The sequence below is a fragment of the Oncorhynchus clarkii genome, chromosome 24, assembly GCF_045791955.1.
Source record: "Oncorhynchus clarkii lewisi isolate Uvic-CL-2024 chromosome 24, UVic_Ocla_1.0, whole genome shotgun sequence".
In the NCBI taxonomy this organism is placed as follows: Eukaryota; Metazoa; Chordata; class Actinopteri; order Salmoniformes; family Salmonidae; genus Oncorhynchus; species Oncorhynchus clarkii.
In genome coordinates this window covers 21,629,336-21,647,576 of record NC_092170.1, presented here as the reverse complement: position 1 = coordinate 21,647,576, position 18,241 = coordinate 21,629,336, and the positions used below count along the sequence as shown (strand labels likewise).

The 18,241-nt window shown below is 41.6% G+C and overlaps 1 protein-coding gene across 2 annotated transcripts in view; it reads left to right on the top strand.

Moving 5' to 3' along the window:
* The first annotated feature begins 17,823 nt into the window (after positions 1 to 17,823).
* Positions 17,824 to 18,241, top strand: part of LOC139382545 (endothelial cell-selective adhesion molecule-like) — a 72,932-nt gene continuing 72,514 nt past the window's right edge. For both annotated transcript variants that reach the window (XM_071126648.1, XM_071126646.1), the window contains exon 1: positions 17,824 to 18,223. In XM_071126648.1, coding sequence (XP_070982749.1) covers positions 18,169 to 18,223 — 55 coding nt within the window. In that variant the 5' untranslated portion in view covers positions 17,824 to 18,168. The remainder of the gene's footprint in view (positions 18,224 to 18,241) is intronic.

Genomic DNA, 18,241 nt, shown 5'->3' with positions numbered 1-18,241 from the left:
AGTCATGGACCTCAGTGCTGCATGCAACAAATATCTCAGACTTTAGAGGCCTGAGATGCACAGGAGGTTGGGGGCACCTCAATTGGAGAGGACGGGCTCATGGTAATAGCTGGAGCGAAATAGTTGGCATGGTATCCAATATATCAAACGGTTTCCATGTGTTTCATGCCATTCCATGTTCTAGCCATTATTATGAGTCGTCCTACCCTCAGCAGCCTCCACTGCTGAGATGATAGGATTATTTGAAAATAATATACACTACCGGTCAAAAGTTTTAGTTTTAGTTTTTACTATTATCTACATTGTAGAATAATAGTGAATACATCAAAACTATGAAATAACACACATGGAATCATCTAGTAAGCAAAAAAAGTGTTATAGGAATCTAAATATATTTGAGATTTTTAAATAGCCACCCTTTGCCTTGATGACAGCTTTGCACACTCTTGGCATTCTCTCAACTATCTTCGTGAGGTAGTCACCTGGAATGCACTTCAATTAACAGGTGTGCCTTCTTAAAAGTGAATTTATGGAATTTCTTTCCTTAATGCGTTTGAGCCAATCAGTTGTGTTGTGACAAGGTAGGGGTGGTATACAGAAGACAGCCCTATTTGGTAAAAGACCAAGTCCATATTATGGCAAGAACAGCTCAAATAAGCAAAGAGAAACAACAGTCCATCATTACTTTAAGACATGACAATCAGTCAACATGGAAAATTTCAAGAACTTTCAAGTGCAGTCGCAAAAACCATCAAGAGCTATGATGAAACTGGCTCTCATGAGGATCGCCATAGGAATGGAAGACCCAGAATTACCTCTGCTGCAGAGGATATGTTCATTAGAGTTACCAGCCTCAGAAACTGCAGCCCAAATAAATGCTTCACGGAGTTCAAGTAACAGACACATCTCAACATCAACCGTTTAGAGGAGACTGTGTGAATTAGGCCTTCATGGTCGAATTGCTGCAAGGAAACCACTACTAAAGGACACCAATAAGAGACTTGCTTGGACCAAGAAACACGATCAATGGACATTAGACTGGTGGAAATCTGTCCTTTGGTCTGGAGTCCAAATTGGAGATATTTGTTTCCAACCGCTGTGTCTTTGTGAGACGCGGTATGGGTGAACGGATGATCTCCACATGTGTATTTCCCACCGTAAAGCATGGAGGAGGAGGTGTTATGGTGTGGGGGTGCTTTGCTGGTGACACTGTCTGATTTATTTAGAATTCAAGGCACACTTATCCAGCATGGCTACCACAGTATTCTGCAACGATACGCCATCCCATCTGGTTTGGGCTTAGTGAGACTATCACTTGTTTTTCCACAGGACAATGACCCAACACATTTCCAGGCTGTGTAAGGGCTATTTGACCAAGAAGGAGAGTTATGGAGTGCTGCATCAGATGACCTGGCCTCCACAATCCCCCAACCTCAACCAAATTGAGATGGTTTGGGATGAGTCGGACCGCAGACTGAAGGAAAAGCAGCCAACAAGTGCTCAGCATATGTGGGAACTCCTTCAAGACTCTTGAAAAAGCATTCCATGTGAAGCTGTTTGAGAGAATACCAAGAGTGTGCAAAGCTGTCATCAAGGCAAAGGATGGCTACTTTGAAGAATTTCAAATATAAAATACATTTTGATTTGTTTAACAGTTTTCGGTTACTACATGATTCCATATGTGTTATTTCATCGTTTTGATGTCTTCACTGTATAAAATAGTCAAAATAAAGAAAAACCCTTGAATGAGTAGGTGTTCTAAAACTTTTGACCGGTAGTGTATACTGCACAAAAAAATAAAACGCAACAATTTCAAAGATTTTTACTGAGTTACAGTTCATATAAGGAAATCAGTCAATTGAAATAAATAAATTTGGCCCTAATCTATCGATTTCACATAAATGGGCAGGGGCGCAGCCATGGGTGGACCTTTGAGGGCATAGGCCCACCCAGTTGGCAGCTAAGCCCACCCACTGGGGAGCCAGGCCCAGCCAATCGGGAGGAGTTTTTCCCCACAAAAGGGATTTATTACAGACAGAAATACTCCTTAACATGGCTGCCCTCTCTGCATTTGAGATGTCTCTTTGGCTCTGGGGAATAGGGCTATAATAGATAGCTAACAGACAGATGTATGCTGCCGGTCCCCCATAGACTGAGAGTGTGGGGGCCAATTCTATGTAGCTTATTATACACTGAACAAAAATATACGCGCAAGTGTTGGTCCCATGTTTCACGAGCTGAAATAAAAGATCCCAGAAATTCTCCATATGCACAAAAAACGTATTTCTCTCAAATGTTTTGCACAAATTAGTTTACATCCCTGTTAGTGAGCATTTCTCCTTTGCCAAGATATTCAATCCACCTGACAGGTGCAGGTGTGGTAAATATCAATAAGCTGATTAAACAGCATGATCATTAAGCAGGTGCACCTTGTTTTGGGGACAATAAAAGTCCAGTCTAAAATGTGCGGTTTTGTCACAACACAATGCCACAGTTTTGAGGGAGTGTGTAATTGGCGTGGTGACTGCAGAAATGTCCAACTGAGCTGTTGCCAGATAATTGAATGTTCATTTCTCTACCATAAGCCACCTCCAATGTAGTTTTAGAGAATTTGGCTGTACGTCCAACCTTCCACACAACCGCAGACCATGTGTATAGCGTTGTGTGGGCGAGCGGTTTGTTGATGTCAACGTTGTTTTTATTTTAAATTTTTTTATTTCACCTTTATTTAACCAGGTAGGCTAGTTGAGAACAAGTTCTCATTTACAACTGCGACCTGGCCAAGATAAAGCATAGCAGTGTGAACAGACACCACAGAGTTACACATGGAGTAAACTATAAACAAGTCAATAACACAGTAGAAAAAAAGAAAAAAAAGAGTCTATATACATTGTGTGTAAAAGGCATGAGGAGGTAGGCGAATAATTACAATTTAGCAGATTAACACTGGAGTGATAAATGATCAGATGGTCATGTGCAGGAAGATATACTGGTGTGCAAAAGAGCAGAAAAGTAAATAAACATAAACAGTATGGGGATGAGGTAGGTCAATTGGGTGGGCTATTTACTGATAGACTATGTACAGCTGCAGCGATTGGTTAGCTGGTCAGATAGCAGATGTTTAAAGTTGGGAGATAAAAGTCTCCAACTTCAGCAATTTTTGCAATTCGTTCCAGTCACAGGCAGCAGAGAACTGGAAGGAAAGGCGGCCAAATGAGGTGTTGGCTTTAGGGATGATCAGTGAGATACACCTGCTGGAGCGCGTGCTACGGGTGGGTGTTGCCATCGTGACCAGTGAACTGAGATAAGGCGGAGCTTTACCTAGCATGGACTTGTAGATGACCTGGAGCCATTGGGTCTTGCGACGAATATGTAGCGAGGACCAGCCGACTAGAGCATACAGGTCGCAGGGGTGGATGGTATAAGGTGCTTTAGTAACAAAACGGATGGCACAGTGATAGACAGCATCCAGTTTGCTGAGTAGAGTATTGGAAGCTATTTTGTAGATGACATTGCCGAAGTCGAGGATCGGTAGGATAGTCAGTTTTACTAGGGTAAGTTTGGCTGCGTGAGTGAAGGAGGCTTTGTTGCGGAATAGAAAGCCGACTCTAGATTTGATTTTAGATTGGAGATGTTTGATATGAGTCTGGAAGGAGAGTTTACAGTCTAGCCAGACACCTAGGTACCGTAATTTCCGGACTATAAGCCGCTACTTTTTTCCCACGCTTTGAACCTGGCGGTTTATACAATGACGCGGCTAATTTATGGATTTTTCCCGCTTTCACAAGATTCATGCCGCCAAAAAACTGAGCACCGTCACATAATGTGACGTAAATCGAGCGCGCTCAAACTTCCCATCATTCTGATTACGGTAGTCATTTTGTCACCCTCATCATGGCAAAGACACGGAGAAATGCATATGATGCAGCTTTCAAGTTGAAGGCGATCGATCTGGCTGTTGGAAAAGGAAATAGAGCTGCTGCACGGGAGCTTGGCCTTAATGAGTCGATGATAAGACGTTGGAAACAGCAGCGTGAGGAACTGACGTGTTCAGTGGGAGGCTTGGATGACAAGTGGGGAGAAATCCTTCACTAAAACGGGCCACATGCGAAGAGCAACTTATGGTCAAGTCTGCCAGTGGGTCCTGACAGCGTGGAGCATTGTCAAAAAATCCACTATCATCAACGGGTTTCGAAAGGCTTGACTGCTGCGTGTTGAAGAGGGCAGCATGAGCTCAGCGGGGAAACGGTTGAAAAGCATGCATTTGGTTTTACTAGCGTTTAAGATCAGTTGGAGGCCACGGAAGGAGTGTTGTATGGCATTGAAGCTCGTTTGGAGGTTAGATAGCACAGTGTCCAAGGAAGGGCCAGAAGTATACAGAATGGTGTCGTCTGTGTAGAGGTGAATCAGGGAATCGCCCGCAGCAAGAGCAACATCATTGATATATACAGACAAAAGAGTCGGCCCGAGAGTTGAACCCTGTGGCACCCCCATGGAGACTGCCAAAGGACCGGACAACATGCCCTCCGATTTGACACACTGAACTCTGTCTGCAAAGTAGTTGGTGAACCAGGCAAGGCAGTCATTAGAAAAACCGAGGCTACATATTCCGATAAGAATATGGTGATTGACAGAGTCGAAAGCCTTGGCCAGGTCGATGAAGACAGCTTCACAGTACTGTCTTTTATCGATGGCGGTTATAATATCGTTTAGTACCTTGAGCATGGCTGAGGTGCACCCGTGACCGGCTCGGAAACCAGATTGCACAGCGGAGAAGGTACGGTGGGATTCGAGATGGTCAGTGATCTGTTTGTTGACCAGGCTTTCGAAGACCTTCGATAGGCAGGGCAGGATGGATATAGGTCTGTAACAGTTTGGGTCCAGGGTGTCTCCCCCTTTGAAGAGGGGATGACTGCGGCAGCTTTCCAATCCTTGGGGATCTCAGACGATATGAAAGAGAGGTTGAACAGGCTGGTAATATGGGTTGCGACAATGGCGGCGGATAGTTTCAGAAATAGAGGGTCATACAATACAACTTATTTTATGAAAGACAGAAATCCATTTAGTTTTTCTCTCTATCATCTCCCTCCCCTTGAGAATAAGTGCATTAACTTTCCAACCCAGTCCAATCCTAACTGACCTGTTGCTCACTCGAGATCAAGAGACCTTGTCGGTTACAGTAATTCAACACACTGAATCTGACTAGAATACTGGAGAGGTAAAAGTTTGCTCTGCTTTTTCCCTGCACTCTTTATCTGTCTTTAAAGCAGACCATATTGGATTATAGTAGTATTATTCCGATTGGAGACAGTAATCAAGACCGACTTACATTTCAAGGTAGGCTACTGTGCATTCAATGCACACCATTTTTTAAATAATTGACAACATTCAATACCACTCTTAGAAATAGTTGCCACTGTTTTGAGTTTTGTTAGCTGTTAACACATTATATTTGTCAGCCATGATCATGGAACCTGTTTAACATACCTTGTAAAGTTAGATTTAAAAAAAGATGATACGTTGAGAACCTTTTTACATCTATTCACTCACCATTGAAGATTGTAGCATTTTCCAGATTCAGAGAGGATGTGTTCAGGGACAAGACTGATGTCTCAGATGTAGGTCTGGACATATTAGTATAGTTGCTGCTCTAAGGGTCAGCATAGAAGTTAATCTGCAGCAGAGTCCGGGATAAAATGGAGAAGCATTTTATGGAAAAGTGACAGTCCAGCTGTCCTCTCCGATATCCTTCTTGTCCTGATCCTTTAGGCTGTGTTCTGCATATCAAAGTTTCCTATGAATTTAAAAGTGAACTCCAAAATGACAAAGAAACATCAAAACGTCTTCTAAAAGCACTATGCCTTCCAAATTCCTATGTAAAAAAATAAATGTTCGGGTCTTGTTCCTTCTTTCTCCTTCTTTCTGTCTTAACCCTTTTCTGATACTTTGTCTCATGCTCTCTTCTTGTCATCTATTTCCAATTCTCTCTCTCTGTTTCACTTGCTCCACCCCTTCCTCTTCAGTCATTTTGGAATTGTGATCGGGGTCCCTCGAGTCTATGGAGTGAGAGGGCATGTGTCGTCAGAGATAAATGCATAAACAGTTGAATTGAAACTATCCCTAGGATTGAGTGGGAAAGTAAAAAACACACAGTATTTAAGTATTTAGGCATACAGCATGTATTTACATACCAAATATACCCTCCATATTTCAAAATTTCTCTGTAGAACTAGTAGTCCAGCAGGGGCAATAATTAGTCATAGTACACCCCACCATTCTGTTGAAAGCGCCCTTTACTGCCACCCATGTCATTCCACCAGCAACTGGGGCACCAAGGTCCAGTGGGGGTAATTTCACTGACGCAATCTCACTTCTGCCCAGTTGTCAACTTAATCTATAGGCTGGCATTGACGAATAGTTGTATTAATGAATAGCGCCAGGCTAAACAATATTGATAAAATGTTTGTTTTTTTAAATTAAAAAAAAGACACATCAAGATTAAGGAACATTATGCCAATTCCACAATGGAACTCAAACTAATTAAAGTATTTGAAGGAGAAGGTCAATCTTGGGTTCTTCTCATTCTAACCCTGCCTTATATTATAAATTGACCCATCTGGCCAAGTATGGAGCTCCGTTACTGATGAGCAGCTGAAACAAAGACAATAGGCCAGGTGATGAGGTACTGATTACACACTGAATAATGGAATCTCTCCTGCTCCCATTGAAGCTAGGGGCAGAGGAATAATTACCAAAATACAGATTGCCCCTGGATGTTAGCTATATCTTGTGTTTTTAACTAGGCAAGTCAGTTAAGAACAAATTCTTATTTACAAGGACAACCTAGGAACAGTGGGTTAACTGCCTTGTTCAGTGGCAGAACAACAGATTTTTACCTTGTCAGCTCAGGGATTCGATCCACCAACCTTTCGGTTACTGGTCCAACACTCTAAGCACTAGGCTATCTCCCGCCACTTATTGATTTGGTTTGGTAAATGCAACATACAGATCTTGTGCCTGGTTGGTTATAGACCATAAAGGAATTTTTGAGCTCAGTGACACAAATCAAATACATTTTCATTTGTCACATGTGCCGAATACAACAGTGAAATGCTTACTTACAAGCCCTTAACCAATAATGCAGTTTTAAGAAAAATACCTATAAAAAATAAGATATAAAAGTAACAAATAATTAAACAGCATCAGTAAGATAACAATAGCGAGGCTATATACAGGGGGTACCAGTACAGAGTCAATGTGTGGGGGCACCGGTTAGTCGAGGTAATTGAGGTAATATGTACATTAAAATGACTATGCATAGATAATAACAGAGAGTAGCAGCAGCGTAAAAGAGAGGATGCAAATAGTCTGGGTAGCCATTTGATTTGTTGTTCAGGAGTCTTATGGCTTGGGGGTAGAAGCTGTTTAGAAGCCTCTTGGACCTAGACTTGGCGTGTGGTAGCAGAGAGAACAGTCTATGACTAGCGTGGCTGAAGTCTTTGACATTTTTTAGGGCCTTCCTCTGACACCTCCTGGTATAGAGGTCCTGGATGGCAGGAAGCTTAGCCCCAGTGATGTACTGGGCTGTTCGCACTACCCTCTGTAGTGCCTTGCGGTCGGGGGGATGTAAGTGGACGAATACCTATTAGATGTCATCCTCTCCTGTATGAAGTGTTTCTAAACATCTAAACTACATACAGTGCATTCGGAAAGAATTGAGACCCCTTGACTTTTTCCACATTTTGTTACGTTACAGCCTTATTCTAAAATGGATAAAACACATTTTTTCCCTCATCAATCTACTCACAATACCCCAAATTGACAAAGCAAAAACAGGTTTTTAGGTGTGGCGTATCAAGAAGTCAATTGAACAGCATGGTCATTACACAAGTGCACCTTCTGCTGCAAACAATAAAAGGCCACTCTAACATGTGCAGTTTTGTCACACAACAATATGCCACATATGTCTCAAGTTTTGAGGGAGTGTGCCATTGGCATGCTGACTGTAGGAATGTCAAGCAGAGATTTTGCCAGATAATTTAATGTTGTTTTATCTACCATAAGCTGCCTCCAATGTCATTTTAGAGAATTTGGCAGTATGTCTTACCGGCCTCACAACCGCCGAAAATGGGTAACCACGCCAGCCCAGGACCTCCACATCTGGCTTCTTCACCTGCGGGACCGTCTGAGACCAGCCACCTGGACAGCTGATAAAACTGTAGGTTTGCACAACTGAAGAATTTCTGCACAAACTGTCAGAAACCGTCTCGGGGAAGCTCATCTGCGTGCTCGTCATCCTCACCAGGGTCTTGACCTGACTGCAGTTCAACATTGTAACCAACTTTAGTGGGCAAATGCTCACCTTCGATGGCCACTGGCATGCTAGAGAAGTGTGCTCTTCATGGATGAAAACCGGTTTCAACAGGGGCGATGGCAGACCGTGTGTATGGCGTCATGTGGGCAAGCGGTTTGCTGATCTCAACATTATGAACAGAGTGCCACATGGTGGCGGTGGGGTTATGGTATGAGCAGGCATAAGCTACGGACAATGAACACAATTGTATTTTATCGATGGTGATTTGGATGCACAGAGATACCATGATGAGATCTTGAGGCCCATTGTCGTGCCATTCATCCGCTGCCATCACATGTTTCAGCATGACAATGCACAGCCCTATGTCGCAAGGATCTGTACACAATTCTGTACACAATTCCAGTTCTTCCATGGCCTGCTTATTCACTAGACATGTCAATCATTGAGCATGTTTGGGATGCTCTGGATCGACATGCACGACACGGTGTTCCAGTTCCCGCCAATATCCAGCAACTTCTCACAACCATTGAAGAGGAGTGGGACAACATTCCACAGGCCATAATCAACAGCTCGATCAACTCTATGCGAAGGAGATGTGTCGTGCTGCATGAGGCAAATAGTGTTCACACCAGATACTGACTGATTTTCTGATCCACATCCCTACATTTTTTAAGGTGCAGTATCTGTGACCAACAGATGCATATCTGTATTCCAAGTCATGTGAAATCCATAGCTAAGGCCTAATGAATTTATTTCAAACAACTGATTTCCTTATATGAACTATAACTTCTTCTTTGCAATTCTTGCATGTAGCGTTTTTATATTTTTTCAGTGTAGCACAGCAACTGGACACACACACACATGAACACACACACGGATGAGCATGCACGCATGCACACACGCCTAAACTAAAACAGAATAGTTGTGCTTTATACAGTCCACACTAATTAGGGTCCCACAGGAAACACTGACCAAAACTGAGGTTCCAACCCTGTCACAATTGGCTTGTTCGACATTGCAGCTGACAGTGCCAACTGACTAATCTACAAATCCCTTTCCATCATAAATAACTACCCACAAGTAAAAACACAACCTTATGGAATAATTATTGGATAGCTTTTCTGAATTCCTTCGATAAATTGGCCCACATGGAAAAATAAAGGCATAGAACCCGTAAATGACTTGGTAATAGGAAATACATTTATTTCCTTGACAGAGATAAAAAAAGTAATTTTGTACTGACCAATGTAGATAGTTTCAAATACATGCAACTTAAAAGTTACATATCACACAATTTTGATTTGAAATCTTTTGGATTTGAGTCAGAAAAGGATGCTCATATGATAGGGAAGATCTACAAAACCTTGTAGAAAGCATATCCAAGTGAAAATCTCTTAGAAAATATTATAAACTATTGGAACCAAGACTTAACTCATAACTGATATTGGCATAAGATGGAGGGAAAGTTGGAGCATTACTAATAAATTTACAGTTAACTAAAATGTACGCTCATTCCAGTATAAACTAGAATGAATTATACAAGATACGCAATTCACAAGTTCTACAGCACGGCAGAGTCATGTCTCAAGTGTAAAACTTAAAATGACTCAATAATCCATGCTTTCTGGGAATGCTATAAAGTTTGGTAGTTGTGGGCAAAGCTATAAAAGTTGTCAGAAGTACTACAATGTAAAAGTACTTTTAATCAATCTCTCTGCATATTTCAAGACATGACATATTGGGGTGTAGTGAGATACCCAATGGGCGGAACTATTCTTTACTCATTTTGAAAAAGCATATACTAAAATGTGGAAGTAAATCAAGCCGCCATCATTGACACAATGGAAAAATCAAATTATGTATTATTTAAATATTGAAATAGGATGGGCAACCAAGAAAAACAAATTGGTACAATTTAATATCAATTGGAAAACAATAATGCAGGCAATAGTGATGGATGTGTGAGCATGCGGGTCTGGGCAGATGATGTTACGCTCGTCGTTGTAAGGATGGTCGGACCAAGATGCAGCGTGGATGCAGCGTCATTTTTATTAGTGATAACCAGAAACAAAACAAGAAAGCGTAACCAATGAAACATACAGCCTAGTAGGGCTAAACAGGACAGTACCAAAAACAAGATCCCACAAACTACAGGTGGAAAAAAGGCTGCCTAAGTATGATCCCCAATCAGAGAAAATGATAGACAGCTGCCTCTGATTGGGAACCATACCCAGCCAACAAAGAAATAGAAAACATAGATTGCCCACCCTAGTCACACCCTGACCTAACCAAATAGAGAATTAAAAGGATCTCTAAGGATCTCTAAGGTCAAGGCGTGACAGAGGAGATGTAGTCATTGTTTTTATTTGTCCTTAAGTTGTTGTTCGTATGTATACAGTACATTTGTTTTTGTTTTTGGAATGTAAAAAAAAGAAAAGAAAATGAAAAATAACTACTCAGTCACAACGTACCCGTGATACTCTACAGTTTGATCCTCTCGAACACGGCCATTATCTCTCCTCTGGTGATTGCTCACAAACAGGGAGGCTACAGTCGTCAGGAACAGTAGTACTGTATATGTACAAGTGGGGGAGATATTGTATACATTTAAAGCACAGGGGAACAAGTGGATTGATGACAGAGAGATAGTCAGAGATGTAAACATTGCGTTTTTCCCCTCTGTCCGACCTGTTGGAATGAGGGCGGGCAAAAGTGATGGTGGAAGGGAGAACAAAGATGCACATATTTAGAAGGCTGGGCATTGATATGTATTGGAGACATAGAACCAGCCCATCCACTCTCCTGATAATCCTGGTATCTCATTCATTGTCAAATCATTCACATTGTCCCCTTTTAGGGAATCAAGCACAGGAGGCTTTTGAGGGGAGGATGGCTCATAATAATGACCGGAACATGGAAACCATGTGTTCGATGTATTTGATACCATTCCACCTATTCTGCTCCAGCCATTACCACGAGCCCATCCTCCCCAATTAAGGTGCGACCAACCTCCTGTGGATTCAAGTATTGTGACCCTACTGTGACTGTGGGATCTGCATATTACGGTATTAAAGTACTGTCTGTGACTGTGATGCTGTACACTAATACATTATGAGGGTGCAGTACTCTAAAGTGGTTAAATGCATCACCCTAATAAGTGCCACAGATGATGAGAGATGTGGATATGATGCATTAAAATAGGCTACAATTCTAGTATGTCTAAAATCAACAGATTATTTTTATGTAATCACAGAATCCTGAACCAAATCCCACGTGTGCTGGACATGATAGTCTGATACGAAAGACTGGTATTTACCTCTTTGGCATCTGTCTGTGTGAATAAAATACATTTTTCAGTGAAGAGATACTTTTCAGAGAAAAATGTTGAGACTGAGGGTTCACACAATGAGATGATTGGAGGATATCCTCCTTGTAGATTATGTTTCTAGATTGAAGTCACCTCTCAATTTTACATTTAAATTAAAATACTGCAGACTATCGTCTGGTTGTGAAAACGAATGCTCTTCACCTCTTGACCACTAGATGACACTAATCAACCATTCATTAATAACAATCTAATTGGTGATAGATTCTCTGCTGCATTTGAGTTCCACTTGTTTAGAAAATGAGAAAGTAAACTGAGGAACAAGGCACTAAGAGTTGAATTGAGTCATTAATCGTGCCGGACCAGACACACAATCAAAGCATGGACACCACAGTTGAGGACAGAGAGGCCCATATTCCACCTGGAATTGAGATCAGGGTTTCTTCTCACATGAACATGTTTAACAAAGACCTTCTTCAGGAAGTCAACTGCAGCTCAAAGTGAAAAGATACCAAATAATCAAATAATTAGGGAGTACATGCCAATGAAATAAGCTATTATACATAATGGATGGACAACAAGGAAGAACTTATTGAACCACCTACAGGATCCCCCCCGCAGAATGGATGAGCTAACGTACAGTAGTCTAATGTGATTAGCATGAGATTGTAAGTAACAAGAACATTTCCCAGGACATAGACATATCTGATATATGCAGAAAGATTAAATTCTTGATAATCTAACTGAGCTGTCCAATTTACAGTAGCTATTACAGTGAAAGAATACCATGCTATTGTTTGAGGAGAGTGTACAGTTATGAACTTGAAAATGCATTAATAAACCAATTAGGCACATTTGGGCAGTCTTGATACAACATTTTGAACAGAAATGCAATGGTTCATTGGATCATTCTATAACTTTGCACGTACACTGCTGCCTTCTAGTGGTCAAATTCTAAACTGGTGCATAGATTCCTAAATCATGTATTGGCCTGTTTTTTTGTTTGTATTATCTTTTACCAGATCTAATGGGTTATATTCTCTTACAATAATTTCACACTTCCTCCAAAGGTCATAGTTTTTCCTTTCAAATGGTATCAAGAATATGCATATCCTTGCTTCAGGTCCTGAGCTACAGGCAGTTAGATTTGGGTATGTAATTTTAGGTGAAAACTGAAAAGGACCAGTGCAGTCAAAAACATGATTTCCTGTGTTTTATATATATTTCCACTCTATGTGGTTGGAATAATCAAATCAAATCAAATGTATTTATATAGCCCTTCGTACATCAGCTGATATCTCAAAGTGCTGTACAGAAACCCAGCCTAAAACCCCAAACAGTAAGCAATGCAGGTGTAGCAGCACGGAGGCTAGGAAAAACTCCCTAGGGAGGCCGAAACCTAGGAAGAAACCTAGAGAGGAACCAGGCTATTTGGGGTGGTCAGTCCTCTTCTGGTTGTGCCGGGTGGAGATTATAACAGAACATGGCCTAGATGTTCAAATGTTCATAAATGACCATCATGGTCAAATAATAATAATCACAGGCAGAACAGTTGAAACTGGAGCAGCAGCACGGCCAGGTGGACTGGAGACAGCAAGGAGTCATCATGTCAGGTAGTCCTGAGGCATGGTCCTAGGGATCAGGTCCTCCGAGAGAGAGAAAGAAAGAGAGAGAGAATTAGAGAGAGCATACTTAAATTCACACAGGACACCGGATAGGACAGGAGAAGTACTCCAGATATAACAAACTGACCCTAGCCCCCCGACACAAACTACTGCAGCATAAATACTGGAGGCTGAGACAGGAGGGGTCAGGAGAAACTGTGGCCCCTTCCGATGACATCCCCCGGACAGGGCCAAACAGGAAGGATATAACCCCACCCACTTTGCCAAAGCACAGCCCCCACATCACTAGAGGGATATCTTCAACCACCAACTTACCATCCTGAGACAAGGCTGAGTATAGCCCCCAAAGATCTCCGCCACGGCACAACCCAAGGGGGGGAGGGGGGGGGGCAACCCTAAATAATATTGTTTAATTGTGCACATGATGATAATGCCCTGTTAGTGTAAGAGCTGTTTGAAAGCGCCTGAAAGTTCTGCCTGTTTTGGTGGGATGGAGTTTAAGCCTTCTATGGGGACATCATCCTGAGGTAAATTAGTTAACACATTAATAAGAAAGACAGTTCCAAACCTCTCTGCCAATAACAGCTAGTTTTCGGTTTTCCCCTCCCCACTCAGACCCCTCCCACACAGTCCTAACTAATTTCTTGCTTAAGAAACTGCCCTTTGCTAAGATGCTATTTTAGTTTTTTACCCCCTTTTTTGTGATATCCAATTGCGATCCAGTCTCATCGCTGAGCCAAGTAAAGCCCCCCCCTGGCCAAACCCTCCCCTAACCCAGACAATGCTGGGGCCAATTGTGCACCACCCTATAGGACTAACAGTCACAGCCAGTGGTGACACTGCCTGGGATTGAACCAGGGTCTGTAGTGATGCCTCAAGCACAGCAATGCAGTGCCTTAGACCGCTGCGCCACTTGGGAGGCATTTTTATTTATTTTTGACCATTTTAATTGACAACATTCACAGTAAGGTACTTAATTGTTACCCAGTAAAGATCAGAGATAAAAACGGCTGCAATGGGACTATGTTCACACAAAATCCATTTTAAGACAATCCAATTTCACAAATCGCAGTTGATCTCACGTGGGATATAGTGTACATTTTATGGTTCCTTAAACAAAGTAACAGTGACATGGAGCCCTACTCTATAATTGCCAAACAATTTAAAAATCTGTTCTGGGAATATATGTGGAGTGAAAAATAGTGCAGCCTTAGAATGTTCCCACGGTGCAGTTTGAGATTAGTGCCTCTCTCCATATACCCACCATTAATTATCAATAATTTACACTAGCCATCAGCATCAAGTTTTCTTGGTATGTTAGTGTGAATAAGCTGGGGGGGGGGGTTCAAATACTAGCTATATCTTTTCAGTAGGCTTTTCAGATATCTTTGGTTTTTGTTCCAATCTGGTGAGAGTAAAACATGAGCATCAATTACATAGACAGGTCATTGTGAGGTCATGTCAGGGTCTCTCTCATTTACCTATACCTGTCTACTGGAAGACGATGCTCAGAGCCTCAGACAGTCACATTTCACCTTCATTCAGATGAGCTAGTGACTCTGTCTGGTGTAACATAACAACTCATGTTATTAATTGAAGCTCTATTTTATAGCCAGTGAAAATATTATTCGTAAGCTATGACCTCTGTCAAATTGGCTGGCAATGTTAAAAAGCAGGAAAAGCAGGACCGAAAATATGAGGCCATGAAAAATTCAAGAGTCTGCCAGTCAATTATTAACTCTAGGTTCTGGAACACACAGGTCTGATGTGATGAGGTAGTGGGTTGAGGTTAGCAGTGGTGGCAGTCATGGTCGTTGTGTATTTCACTGCAGGTTGAGGTGAGGACAGACCAGTCTAAAAGATGCTGGATTTGATATCATGTAATAAATCCATTACATCCAACAACTAAAACAACACATGGGCCACGCAGATATTAAGATTTCACCTGACAACCCATTTATGAGCTGAGGCAGGACCTCAGACTTACACTACAACTTAAAAGCATAGCTCGTGCTCCTATCTGTCCTCTCACACAACTATCTGTTAATGTTTCCTGGGGATTTTTACATGCGAAAGAAACGTGTCCTATATGTACATTTTTAAATGAGACTCAGGTAATGCACTTTAACTGATTTCACATCTTTATAGACTTTATCTGGAATAAATTTCAGTATGAACTAAATCCCTGAAACGGTTTATCTATGGCATTGACCTGAATATACATTTCAGTACAAATCAGGAATAATCTTCTCCATGCTCATTCACAGCATTATTCCATACACCCTATCCCTTCAGAAGACAGGCCACTGCCATGCTTATCTTCTTAGATCTTTGACAAGCCTGTAGGCCAATGCTTGTATCCCCTTAGCACTTGACCTTAAAGGTCCAATGCAGCCATTTTTATTTCAATATAAAATCATTTTTTGGGCAACAATTAATAATTTTCAATTAAAATGGTCAAAAATAAACAAAAACAGCTTCTTGGCAATGAGCAATTTATAAAGAAATTATTTTGCTAGGACTCTCTGGGAGTGGTCTGAGTGAGGAGGGGAAAACTGAAAACTAGCTGTTATTGGCAGAGGTTTGAAACTCTTTCTTATTGGTCTATTAACTAATTTACCACCCGGTGATGTCTGATGATCCAGGTTAAAATGTCAGCCTGTCTTTTCAAACAGTTCTTACACTAAAAGGGCATTATCATCAATTTCACAATTTCACACCTACTCATTCAAGGGTTTTTCTTAATTTTTTACAATTTTCTACATTGTAGAATAATAGTGAAGACATCAAAACTATGAAATAACTCACATGGAATCATGTAGTAACCAAAAAAGTGTTAAACAAATCAAAATAGATTTGAGATTTGAGATTCTTCAAAGTAGCCACCCTTTGCCTTGATGACAGCTTTGCACACTCTTGACATTCTCTCAACCACCTTCATGAGGTAGTCACCTGGAATGCAGGTGACTACATTGTTAAAAGTGAATTTGTGGAATTTCTTTCCTTCTTAATGTGTTCGAGCCAATCAGTTGTGTTGTGACAATGTAGGGGTGATAAACAGAAGATAGCCCTATTTGGTAAAAGACCAAGTCCATATTATGTCAGAAACAGCTCAAATAATCAAAGAGAAACGACAGTCCATCATTACTTGAAGACATGAAGGTCAGTCAATCCGTAAAATGTCAAGAACTTTGAAAGTTTCCTCAAGTGAGGTTGCAAAAACCCCCAAGCGCTATGATGAAACTGGCTCTCATGAGGACCACCACAGGAAAGGAAGACCCAGAGTTACCTCTGCTGCAGAGGATACGTTCATTAGAGTTAACTGCACCTCAGATTGCAGCCCAAATAAATGCATCACAGAGTTCAAGTAACAGACACATCTCAACATCAACTGTTTAGAGGATACTGCGTGAATCAGGCCTTCATGGTAGAATTGCTGCAAAGAAACCACTACTAAAGGACACCAATAAGAAGAAGAGAATTGCTTGGGCCAAGAAATACGAGCAAAGGACATTAGACCGGTGGAAATCTGTCCTTTGGTCTGATGAATCTAAATTTGAGATTTTTGGTTCCAACCGCTGTGTATTTGTGAGATGCAGAGTAGGTGAACGGATGACCTCCACATGTGTGGTTCCCACCGTGAAACATGGAGGAGGTGGTTTGATAGTGTGGGGGTGCTTTGCTAGTGACACTGTCAATTATTTCTTTAGAATTCAAGGCACACTTAACCAGCAAGGCTAACACAGCATTCTGCAACGATACGCCATCCCATCCGGTTTGCACTTAGTGGGACTATCATTTGTTTTTCAACAGGACAATGACCCAAAACACACCTCCAGGCTGTGTAAGGGCTATTTGACCAAGAAGGAGAGTGATGGAGTGCTGCATCAGATGACCTGGCCTCCACAATCACCGACCTCAACCCAAATGAGATGTTTTGTTATGAGTTGGACCTCAGAGTGAAATGCAGCCAACAAGTGCTCCGCATATGTGGGAACGCTTTCAAGACTGTTGGAAAAGCATTCCTAATGAAGCTGGTTGAGAGAATGCCAAGAGTGTGCAAAGCTGTCGTCAAGGCAAAGGGCGGCTACTTTGAACAATCTAAAATATATATTTGTTTAACACTATTTTGGTTACTACATGATTCCATATGTGTTATTTCATAGTTTTGGGGTCTTCCCTATTATTCTACAATGTAGAAAATAAAGAAAAACCCTTGAATGAGTAGGTGTGTCCAAACCTTTGACTGGGAAAAAAAACACAGGCAAATCACTTTTTTTGAACGCACTGGGCTTTTAATAACTTTTTTCCACCGTTAATAAGGCTTCATTACAAGCCTTAGTTCATAGTAATTAGTCCTATTGATTATTAATCTTGTGTATAGATGTTACAGATTAGAAAGTATAAAAACAACCAGTGCAAAATTAAACCATGTCCATAATGATAGGGGGCGGGGCGTTTCAGGTGCGCACAGGTGCAGGGGGCAGGTGACCCGTTATAACTGTCCACTTCGAGGGTAAGGAGGGGAGACTACTGTCTACATTTCAACTCTGGAGAGAGCTGGAAAGCAGCACATATGTAAGGTTTTCAGGAGTAAAGTCAAGGGAAACAGAGCGTCGATTTCTCGACAAATGGTTTCTTATTTGACCGTGTACGGTGGAAGTGTACCAGCGCCAGTTCTCTGCAATGTTTGCTCGGCGGACGGGAAAGCTGAAATAATTCATAAACTATTACCTTTCTATACTGTCTAAATTCTGCTTCCCGCGTTCACTTTGGCCAGAAGTGGAGCGGATGAGAGCCCACTGAACAGGAGACGAACTTCAAAAAGACAACAGACGCCCAATCCCTTTGTAGACAAGTTTGCTATTTGTCTTGCACAGGGCACGTGCGGTTCATGTTGGGCAATGGCGATGTCTGGGAGAGTCCGAGCGCTCCTGTTATTGTTATGGATTTTTCAAGGTAAGATCATTTTGTGCC